At 33.7% G+C, this 10,454-nt stretch overlaps 1 protein-coding gene across 1 annotated transcript in view; it reads left to right on the top strand.

The window, feature by feature from the left end:
- The first annotated feature begins 1,747 nt into the window (after positions 1-1,747).
- The window catches only part of LOC117117907, a 12,293-nt gene continuing 3,586 nt past the window's right edge, over positions 1,748-10,454 (top strand). Inside the window, exons 1-6 of the mRNA XM_033262387.1 lie at positions 1,748-1,845; positions 2,930-3,012; positions 4,178-4,270; positions 6,768-6,848; positions 8,110-8,346; positions 8,619-9,227. Coding sequence (XP_033118278.1) covers positions 1,748-1,845; positions 2,930-3,012; positions 4,178-4,270; positions 6,768-6,848; positions 8,110-8,346; positions 8,619-9,227 — 1,201 coding nt within the window. The remainder of the gene's footprint in view (positions 1,846-2,929; positions 3,013-4,177; positions 4,271-6,767; positions 6,849-8,109; positions 8,347-8,618; positions 9,228-10,454) is intronic.

The following is a 10,454-nucleotide window of genomic DNA, read 5'->3' as shown; positions in this document are numbered from 1 at the left end:
ACCTAAAAGAAGGGCCTCAATGTGTATAGATGGTGAAAGAATATGTTTGTAATAAATAAAACCCTGATGAAAATGCTTATATTTAGTTTCAAACACACGTGTGTGGCCTATATTATAAATAAAATAAGCCCTATGTTTTCTATATGGGGAGTGGGGTGGGGTGGGTATGGTAAATTACTAACCGGGATATGAGGATTGTATATTATTATTATTATTATTATTATTATTATTATTATTATTATTATTATTATTATTATTATTATTATTATTATTATTATTATTATTATTATTATTATTATTATTACTATTATTATTATTATTATTATTATTATTGTTATTATTATTATTATTATTATTATTATTATTACCCTCTTTAAAGATGGTTGAAATAAAAAAAAAATATATATATACCCACTCTGACCCAAGACCCCTGTTACGCGCCTGGTGTTAGGCGCCCTTGTGCTGACGGGAGATGTGCCCCCCTCTGAAGCTGGAAACCTTGTTTTTGCAAAATAAATTGATGCAATTTGCTATTCTAGGCCTAATCAATAAATTCCTCATCAACCGATATAACCTTAAACATTCTTGAAATTGACATAACATTAGTGATGTCGTACACACCCTTCAGTGTGAAATGTGGCTCTGTTTGCAAGCACATCTAACATCTAAGGAAAGAAGAGCTTAGATTGGTACCAGATAAAATAATTTTGTTATCAACATTAATACATTATGCTAATTTTCGTCTTTGTAAGCGCATAAGACAGTGCAAATTATTTCTGTGACAGTCTTTTGAAGTGTGTAAAGCTCCATTTTATCCCATACATAGTCAAAATATTGGGGGGGGGGATGATACAATGGACCATCCCCCCCCCTTGTCAAATATTAGAGGATATATCCCCATCCCCCCGGGATCTACGCCTATGGACGACAGTGTTAATTAACTATAGGCGAACGACAACACGTGTGTTTGTGAGACGCGCGCGTATTCCTAGCGCTGTTCCGATTAGTTAGCTGTTAAGTTTGATTGACACTCGGGAAAGGTCTATTTTCATTGATCGCCAAATGATTATAACTGTTAAAAAACAAAATATATCAATATAAATAAAAATGAAAAAAAGAAAAATAAAAAATCAATGTAATGTTTGTATGCAACTAATATATTAGGAATTGATAACAGCGTTCATTGATCCCCTCATTATAAAATGTGAAAAAAGAATTAGAAAGAGAGGGTCAGATATAGTTTTCTATATAATTTCAGTTTCTAAATAAAATTTAATTTCAAAATACATGATGGTCTGGGAAAATAAATAGGCTACCGCCCTAAACAGTAGGCCAATTTTAATTTTTTGTCATAAATCTGTTTAAAAATCACATCGGTGCCGTATATGACAATGTTCAGCTGGTATTATATAGCCTATGTTTATGACTTTTATCTATAAATGTCCGGTGGCCTTATAATTAATCTTTGCTACTCTTCTTTGAATATCTGGGTATTTTAATAGACATTATATTAGCGATTAATTTTGGAACAACTTTAATTTTATAATTTTAACATTAAAATAGATTATCTAATCAGCGAACGAGATGGCTGATGATAACTAATCATAGAGTGTAGGTATAAATAATGTTTGTATTATAGGTTTGTATTCTGAAAATGATTTATCTCATGATGCCTGTCCAATAAGAGGAGATACTTGCAAAATAATTGTTTCTATGGTTACATACAAGCGAGAATATGATAAAATAAATGTGTGTGCTATTGCAGATCTGCAACACATCGAAGACAAGCAGAAGAGTTACCAGTGACCAGACGAAGATTCAAAGTGGTTTTAAACACTGTGGAAGGTGAGTGTAATATTACATTATGAATTCAAGTTCGTCTGAAAATGCCTAAAATCCTTGATCTTGTCGGTTAATTATTATTATTATTATTATTATTATTATTATTATTATTATTATTATTATTATTATTATTATTATTTTTATTATTATTATTATTATTATTATTATTATTATTATTATTATTATTATTATTATTATTATTAGTTTTATTATTACTAATATTAATATTATTATCACTATTAGTAAATACTGTAGTCTTGTGCTTTTCCATATTGTTGTATCCAGTCATGACATTTCCCAGTAGTGGGATGAATAAATTATCCTTGTATCCTTGTATCCTTAATTAATAATGGATCCCTTTTTTTTCTTTAAATTATTGTTTATTGTATCATTTTATAAATATTATTGTAATTAATCTATGAATTTTAGATATTCTCAATTGTTTACGTAGTTTAAAGGTTTTTTTTAATATTTTCATTATTAATTTTGCAATTTAATTATTTAAATTAACTTGTATATAACCGATAATAATTGTAATATTATTTTTAATTTAGGCCTATATTTTATATATTCTATTTGTATTCTTAATGTAAAGCGCATTTGAACATGATTACTCATAAAAAGGGCGCTATAGAAATTTGGTAAATAAATAAATAAATCTTATAGTTATTTTAAATAATTACTCCATTTCCTCACTGATGTTCGAATAATAAACACGATTAGAGCAATGCATTCGACATTCTAGACAATGTAACAGTTCTATTTAAATGTAAGAAAAGTATACGGTATCCTTTAACATTAACACTACGGCCAATCTCTATTCAGGGTACACGTCTATTAAGGGGACACTTTCCCACTCACCGCACATCATACTGTACGCTGAGAATGAGGGTGTTGCTCAGGTTATCGCTGAACCCTACTGTACTTATTATTTATTTATTTGTATTATTAAATATACATACGGGATTGTATTATTAAATATACATACGGGACGTTATTTGGGAAATTGCTATTTGTCTTTAAAAACAAAATTAATTAAAATAGGCCTGCATCACTTGTATTCTTAAAAAATTTAATTATTTTGAAGGTGTATGATGGCGTACTGTTTGGTTCGTCTGGGATTAATAGTTCCATTACTATTGAGTCTACTGCTCCGACCGTCTACAATGTGTATGTATATATTCAATGTCTAATATTTAATATTGATAATAATATCTCGTAAATTATAATAGATTTATAAATGGGTCTTTTTGTATGTGTGTAAACTCTCCTAAGAGGCGTTTTATTTTTTAACTGTACTGCCCTGGTAAAATGTATGTTATTCAGGAGTTATTGTATTAATTTCTATTGTGTAAATTTGCGGCCTGACTATCAGAGCGAATAAATTAATTCGTTAAAAGTATTCTACAATAATGCATTGAGATTAATACTAGGTAAACAGAGATTAAGCAGTGCTAGCCCCATATTTGTCTCATGTAGGCAAAATGTGTAGAAAAATCGGTGTACGTCTTCATGTCAAGAATTTTTTTTTGCATCAGAAAACCCTTGTTTCAGGAATTGCCACTTTAATATTGAGATCATTTTCTACTATTGCATTGTTCATAATATCATTGAAGATCTGTAAAGGTATTCTGTAATTTGTATATATATTCAAATTTATCATCGATTGATTATCGAGTCTCACTAACGTCGCGTTTGTTATGAATTTTATTTTCATTTTTTTTGCTTCCTAATTTTGTTTAGTACCGTATATTATTAGTATTTTTGTTTTCGTGTTTATTTACTTTATACTTTTTAATGACTTTTTTGTTGCAATTTTAACTTGACATAGCAATGAGATATGCATAAACAATTTTCGCTCCGATCACTGAATCGCTATAAACTAAATATGAACTGACGTCCGCAGGGTTGGCTCATATGGCTCGCAGTGGTTATGAGTCTCCGATTCAACCTCCCTATAACCCTTGCAGTTTGAGACTTACTAACGTCGGGTTATTTCTCTATTTTTTTTATACTTAACAAAAATAGCCGTTGTTTTTTTCTAATTTATCATTCTTCTTCAATCTCGTTTTCCTATTTTATTTCATTTTATTTTATTTCTTTTTTTTTTTTTTGCACAGAGTTTTTCTGACCGGCTTTTGCCACTCTCCGTGCTTGAATCTTCTTCAAACATTGTTCAAGCAAAGATCATACAACGATGTGCATATCAAATTATGACAACATTTTACAATATTTTAAATATTATTACCAGTCATAGTTCGAGTTTCCCTGACATCGAGTTGCGTAGTAGGCATAGTAAGTCTTATTGTTGTGTTTAATATTTCTATTTGAACAGCGTATGTTTCGTACAAAAAAACAGTGACTACATCGATTGGTGACTCGGCCATAGCCGTGACAGATGACATTGAAAATACGTGCTTACAAATAAGTTAGTATACCTTTTATATTCTTCTTCATCTCTCTTTTCAGCCTATTCCTGTAACCCACCATCATACCACTACGGTCATCTCTTGTTTATTATTCCCTTATTTAATATTGTGCTTTCAAAAAGCAAGAATGGGGACCGCGTACGCCCTTCAAAAATGCTCCCCAGTCGCAACTTCCCCACCCCCCCCCCCCGCCATTGAAAATGTCCGAAGCAAAATAATACATCAAGTAGGCCTTGCAGTTGTAATAATACGCTCATCTCACCTTGTGCAGCCTAGCGTTACTAACCATCGAAGCCCCAGCTCCACTTAATTAGATAAAGTCACATCGATTGAGGCGAGAACTCGTGATATACATTTTTACCATTAATGTGCCATTGGCTCATTTTATTTCTACTACTAATTTTTGGTCTATATTAATAAGATAATAACAGAAATGTATTGTCTGCCCATTGCCTATCACGAACATTGGCATTGTCTCTGTGTCAATCCATATTCAGCCTCATGGGGATTGATGTTAATGAAGCACACTTCCTCTCTGGCCTAATAATTACAAGGTTAACATAATAACAACCAAACATTAATTATTGAAATAAAACGAAAATAATATAATATTGAGTGTCATATACCTGCTGGCAGTATAAAAATAGATTAATAATTCCGAAGATAACGAGCAGACTCCAACGTAGATAAATATCCATTTTTTAAAGTACAAATAACTTCATTAATTCCTCTGAGGCAAATGCTTCTTGAAATAGCTGGGGCTATAGCCCCCCCCCCCGGTCGGGGAAGCCTAGCCCCCCCCCCGTCGGGGAAGACGATAAATTTTGTCGAGGAACAAACAAATAGAAAAATAGAAAAAAAAATATTTACATGTAATATTCGTTTAGCCACCATATCGTTTGTGTTAACTTTTCATCACAACAACCACAATAACAATAATAATAATAATAATAATAATAATAATAATAACAATAATAATAATAATTATAATTAATTTTAATTAGTTCTGTTACGACAAATGCTAATTTAGATAGCCTCATGATGGTTGTAATACATCGTGATAGGTGAAGCAACCTCGACCATGACTACGTGGTTGACAGATTTCATGCAAAATTTCCAAAATATAGAATTTCACTTTCAAGAATGAGGATTTGAAAATAAATTAGATGGTTACATTGCATACTCTTTGTTTCTTGCTTTATTCAAAAATGTTTTTGGTTTTGGAAGCTGATGTCAACATTAGAAAGCATAGCCTACATGAAGTCATATTATAGCATAGAGAAAATATTGTAACTCGATGCCTATCAAATAAGTAATAAAAATTCGCCATAATTCATCAAATATCTGTGGCTTCCAGGGGGATTCGCCCCCTGGACCCCCACCGGGGGGCCCTAGGCGGCCCCCGGCCCCCAGCCAAGTGAGACTCGATTCGCTCCACTAGCCCCCCCGTCGGGGCCTTTAGCCCCTCCGTCGGTCCTGGCGCCACCCCTGTATCCGTTCTGTGTTAAACGTACATTTCACTTTGTGTCTACTGGCCTGAGAATTAGATAGTGAGCACGCTCACTCTTGGCCACCACCCTCAATACACTATAAACAATAAAGTGACACATAGGCTGATTATAATATAATAGTGTGAATCGTTTTCGTGGTTTATTACAACAAAAGGCAAAAAGACAGTCGGACACTACACTTTTTTTTTTCTGAGAACCAGTAAAAATTTTCCCAGACTCAATGTTCTTATTTTTTTGCTGATTTCAGACTCAAAAATATTCTTATTTTGTTCTTATTTTTAAACACTTTTCAAGCCTATAAAAATGCTTATTGTACATTAGTATAGGCCTATTACTGTAATGATAGAGGTACAGAGAAGATTTGTTGTTTTTTTTAAACTAAAAGCCTCATTTGAAATTTTACTTTAGTCTAATTTGTTCTTATTATTTTGTTCTAAATTTTTAGGCAATTTCAGCCTCAGTGTTCTTATAAAATGTGTTCTTATAAAAAAAAAAGTGTATTGGTCCCTTAACGAGTTTTCAGAGTATAAGTTCCTAAAAAGTGACCAAGAAGCCAAGCGACATGGTGCCGTAACGCCACTGAACCTAAACTTAATTTTTACTCTTTAAACTCCACTTTTAATTACAAGAAACGGAAATTCATCTTCAATGTTTGCCGCTAATTCATAAAACTGTAATTCATAAAAATACCAAAGCACATGGCTCAACACTGTTATTATTCATATAAAAAAACAAAATTTAGATTTAAAACCACCTTGTTAAAATAAAAAGGTTAATAAAAGTTGGATAAAAGTACAAGTTTGGAAGCAATAAGGGCGGTTCTAAGAAAAATGGAATTGCTGCAAACTGCACAGTTTTTGCTTGACCTCGGCCTCTCTCCGATTCGACGACCAGACAGCATAAAATTAAGAGGTCACGATTGACTTCAGGCCTATTATTTGCACTGTTCATAACTGATCAAGACATTCTCTCCTTTGAATTATAGATACCGTAGAACGGCTGGAAATCAACATGGATAAAGTCTACAGTGTTTCGATGGTTACGATAATTAACCATGTTGGTTCAGGTGACTGCGATTAGTTACTGTATATGTATATAGACGTGTGTGTGTGTGGAGGAGTGGGGTGGGAAAAAATTGTGGTGGGGTGTGAGTAGTTATGGTGGGGTGTGTGTGAGTCGCAGTAAACCTAATAGAATAATCAGGTAACCGGTATTATATTATACACACATATCGATGTTATGAAGCTATAGGCCCTAATCGTATCAAGCATATGATAAGCATATGCACATATCGTATATGTGCATATGTATACATACATGAAAAGTACTGAAAAACAACAATGCTGTGGAAAACAATGGCTGGATCTCGGATCGATACAAATTTGATAAGCAACAGCTAAAAATTTAATAAACAGCCAGAAATAAAACCAAAGCTTCCGGACAACATTAGTCCTTCCACAGTGGCGAGTTAGTGAAGGTAGAAAAAGCCACACACACACGCACACACCTACACACACACACACACCCACACACACACATAGGCTATCCCACAGTTACATACAAAGTACACACACACACAGTTACACGTAGTCATATGCACAGTTACATGCACAATTACATACACGGTACATACACACACCCACCCACATAGTTACACCCACAGTTACATACAAAGTACACACACACAGTTACACGCAGTCATATGCACAGTTACACTCATAGTTACATACTGTACACAGTACACACACAGTTACACACAGTCACATGCACAGTTACACGCACAATTACATACACAGTACATACACACACCCACCCACACACACACATAGTTACACCCACAGTTACATACAAAGTACACACACACAGTTACACGCAGTCATATGCACAGTTACACTCATAGTTACATACTGTACACAGTACACACACAGTTACACACAGTCACATGCACAGTTACACGCACAATTACATACACAGTACATACACACACCCACCACATAAAATAATACCTGTCTCTTATACACATCTAGATGTGTATAAGAGACAGGTATTTGTGTGTGGGTGTGTGTGTGTGTGTGTGTAGCGATCTGCGTCGTCAGACACGATGAAAAGAATGAGAATCACACTCTACTGGTACTTGAATTCGCCACAAAATCTTCGTGGTTAAGTTCATATGACGCTTGGTTTATGTAGGCCAAAAATCCGGGTTCGAATCCTGTGTAGGTTTATTGTGTTTCATTCCCTGTCAGTTCATTTCCGTCTTATTTTATCCATATACAGATATTATTTGGCGAATAAATAAATAAACATATAATTCAAATCATTGTCAGGTGAATGCACAATGGATCCAAATATGCGAGACTACAGAGGAATCGTCAGTAAAACAGCAAGTGGTCGTGATTGCCAAAATTGGTTTGAGCAATGGCCTCATAGCCATTCATACCCACCCTATGCGCATAACCTTTGTCGCGCCGATGAATGGCACGAGGTGTGGTGTTACACTTTAGATGCTGCTGTCAGGTGGGAAAGGTGTGACATACCTGATATCGGTGAAACCTGTCCCCGTGGTAAGAATATTTCATTTAATTAATAATTAATTGATTAAAAATTCATTCATAAATTATAACAATTACAGCATTGTTTGAGTGTTTGAGTATTAAAACAACCTTAAGAAAATTAAAATTGTCTTGGTATACAACCATATTTCTTAGTCATGGTTCACAGTAGATTACATTATTTCAATTGAGTTACCGTCTTTTCTGATTTTTAAATCTAATTAAATACTAAATTATTACAAATGTTGAATATAATTATTGATTTCTGCGCTTTTTTCATGTAGCTCCATTCACTCGATATTTACGTCCGCTAAACACTTGTTATGGAGTTTCTCATTGGCTGATATTCAAAGAGTCAAAACTTGTAGCGGGTGTAACTGACTTAAGTGGACAGCCTGTGAAAATTAACGTCCCAATGAACATCAAAGCTAGAATACCTAATAACGAAAGATTCCAGCACTGCAGAAATACTTTTACACTTTCGTTCTACATTTTTCCGTACAAAATTTCAAATGGTCCAATAATAGCATTCGGAAATGACAACACGAGGTTTTCTATCGTTCAGACACTCTCGAATGATGCCCTTTATAACTCCGAGGTAATTGTTTCTTATGGAATAGCGGAGATTGTCCACGCAAAAGTACTTCTACCGGAGAGCTGGACATTTCTTGCCGTCACGTTTGACGGCCAGCATAAAGTTTTGACACTTTGGCGGGATGGAGAAATTGCAAGCTTTGGAAATACTGGATTTACGAGCATTCAGATGGATTTCGATGACATCGAAGTTGGGTCGGATGCAGTGGGGTATGATGGTGTAGTGGCTGAAGTAGGCTATCTACAAATTTATGACCGTATCTTGAACGAAGCAGAGATGAAAGCAGCCAGAGACAAACGTACGTTCATCTTGTTATCGACTCACTATTTTGAATTTAAAGCCCATTGTCCTGATTGTCAAATATTATTTGAAAAAACATGTGATATGCCTAATTATGGTCACGATGACATCACAACCATATGCACATCATGACTATATAAGGACATACAACCGCTTTTGAAACAAATGAAATTTGATAGTCTGCACTGGGCTTTAACTGGTTTCCATAGAAACACGCTATCGCCGACAGGTTTGGTCGAATCAGGGAATCTTCACGTTTGCGCCAGAAAACAGCTCACGTTTGCATATAATATTACCGGTATGCCATCAGTTGCGTAACAAGTTCTGATGGGCTCTGGTTTAAGAGTACAGTCGGGACCCTTGACGCATATAAATTGGCCTAGGCCGATCAGGCTAAACAAATCTTTATCCAGTTAACGAATAATTACTCTTTTGAAGTAATTTATATAGTAAAACGTACCCCCGATGAGCACCATCCCTATATTTCTGGGTGTAGAATTCGGTGCCAGAAAAATGTTATTTATGAAAGCGAATTATTTACAATTTATTACTATTTTACTGAAGTAATCGGATACCACTAGTACGGATTATTATACAGATACAATAGCTACTTTATTGTCATAAAAATATATAGTACAATATATAGGCCTATATCCTACTTTTACTAAATTAATCAATATTTTTCTCACCGGACACTATCCAGTGTTTCTGATTTTAAGTTTCGTGGCCTGAATATATGATATTGACCTATAATGACCACTGACCTCTATTTAATATATCATACCGTTAGACCAATATCATTTTAACCACTAATGTAATACATTTTAACCACTAATGTAATAAGTTTCGAAATATAAGATAATTTCGGTCAATAAATATGAATAAAATTATATAATTTTATTAGCAAAACGTTCCCAACACACCGAGAGATTCTTAACTGACTTGGTCGCAGGGGCTGAGGGTTGTATGACCCACTAACGTAATAATCAACCACTAATGTATAAAAGTCAGCCATTAATATAATATTAACCACTAATATAATAAGACACTCACCACTAATGTAATATCATTTCAACCTCTAATGTAATCAATTTTAACCACTAATGTAATAAGTTTAGAAATATAAGATAATTTCGGTCAATAAATATGAATAAAATGATATAATAATACTCAAATAGCCTATATATTTTATTTCAAAACCCAAACAATTCGTAACCTAACATAC

The sequence above is a fragment of the Anneissia japonica genome, unplaced genomic scaffold, assembly GCF_011630105.1.
Source record: "Anneissia japonica isolate Jap-2015-1 unplaced genomic scaffold, ASM1163010v1 scaffold287896_len759773_cov187, whole genome shotgun sequence".
Classification (NCBI taxonomy): Eukaryota; Metazoa; Echinodermata; class Crinoidea; order Comatulida; family Comatulidae; genus Anneissia; species Anneissia japonica.
The sequence above is the reverse complement of the archived record's forward strand: the minus strand, read 5'-3'. Positions and strand labels throughout refer to the sequence as shown.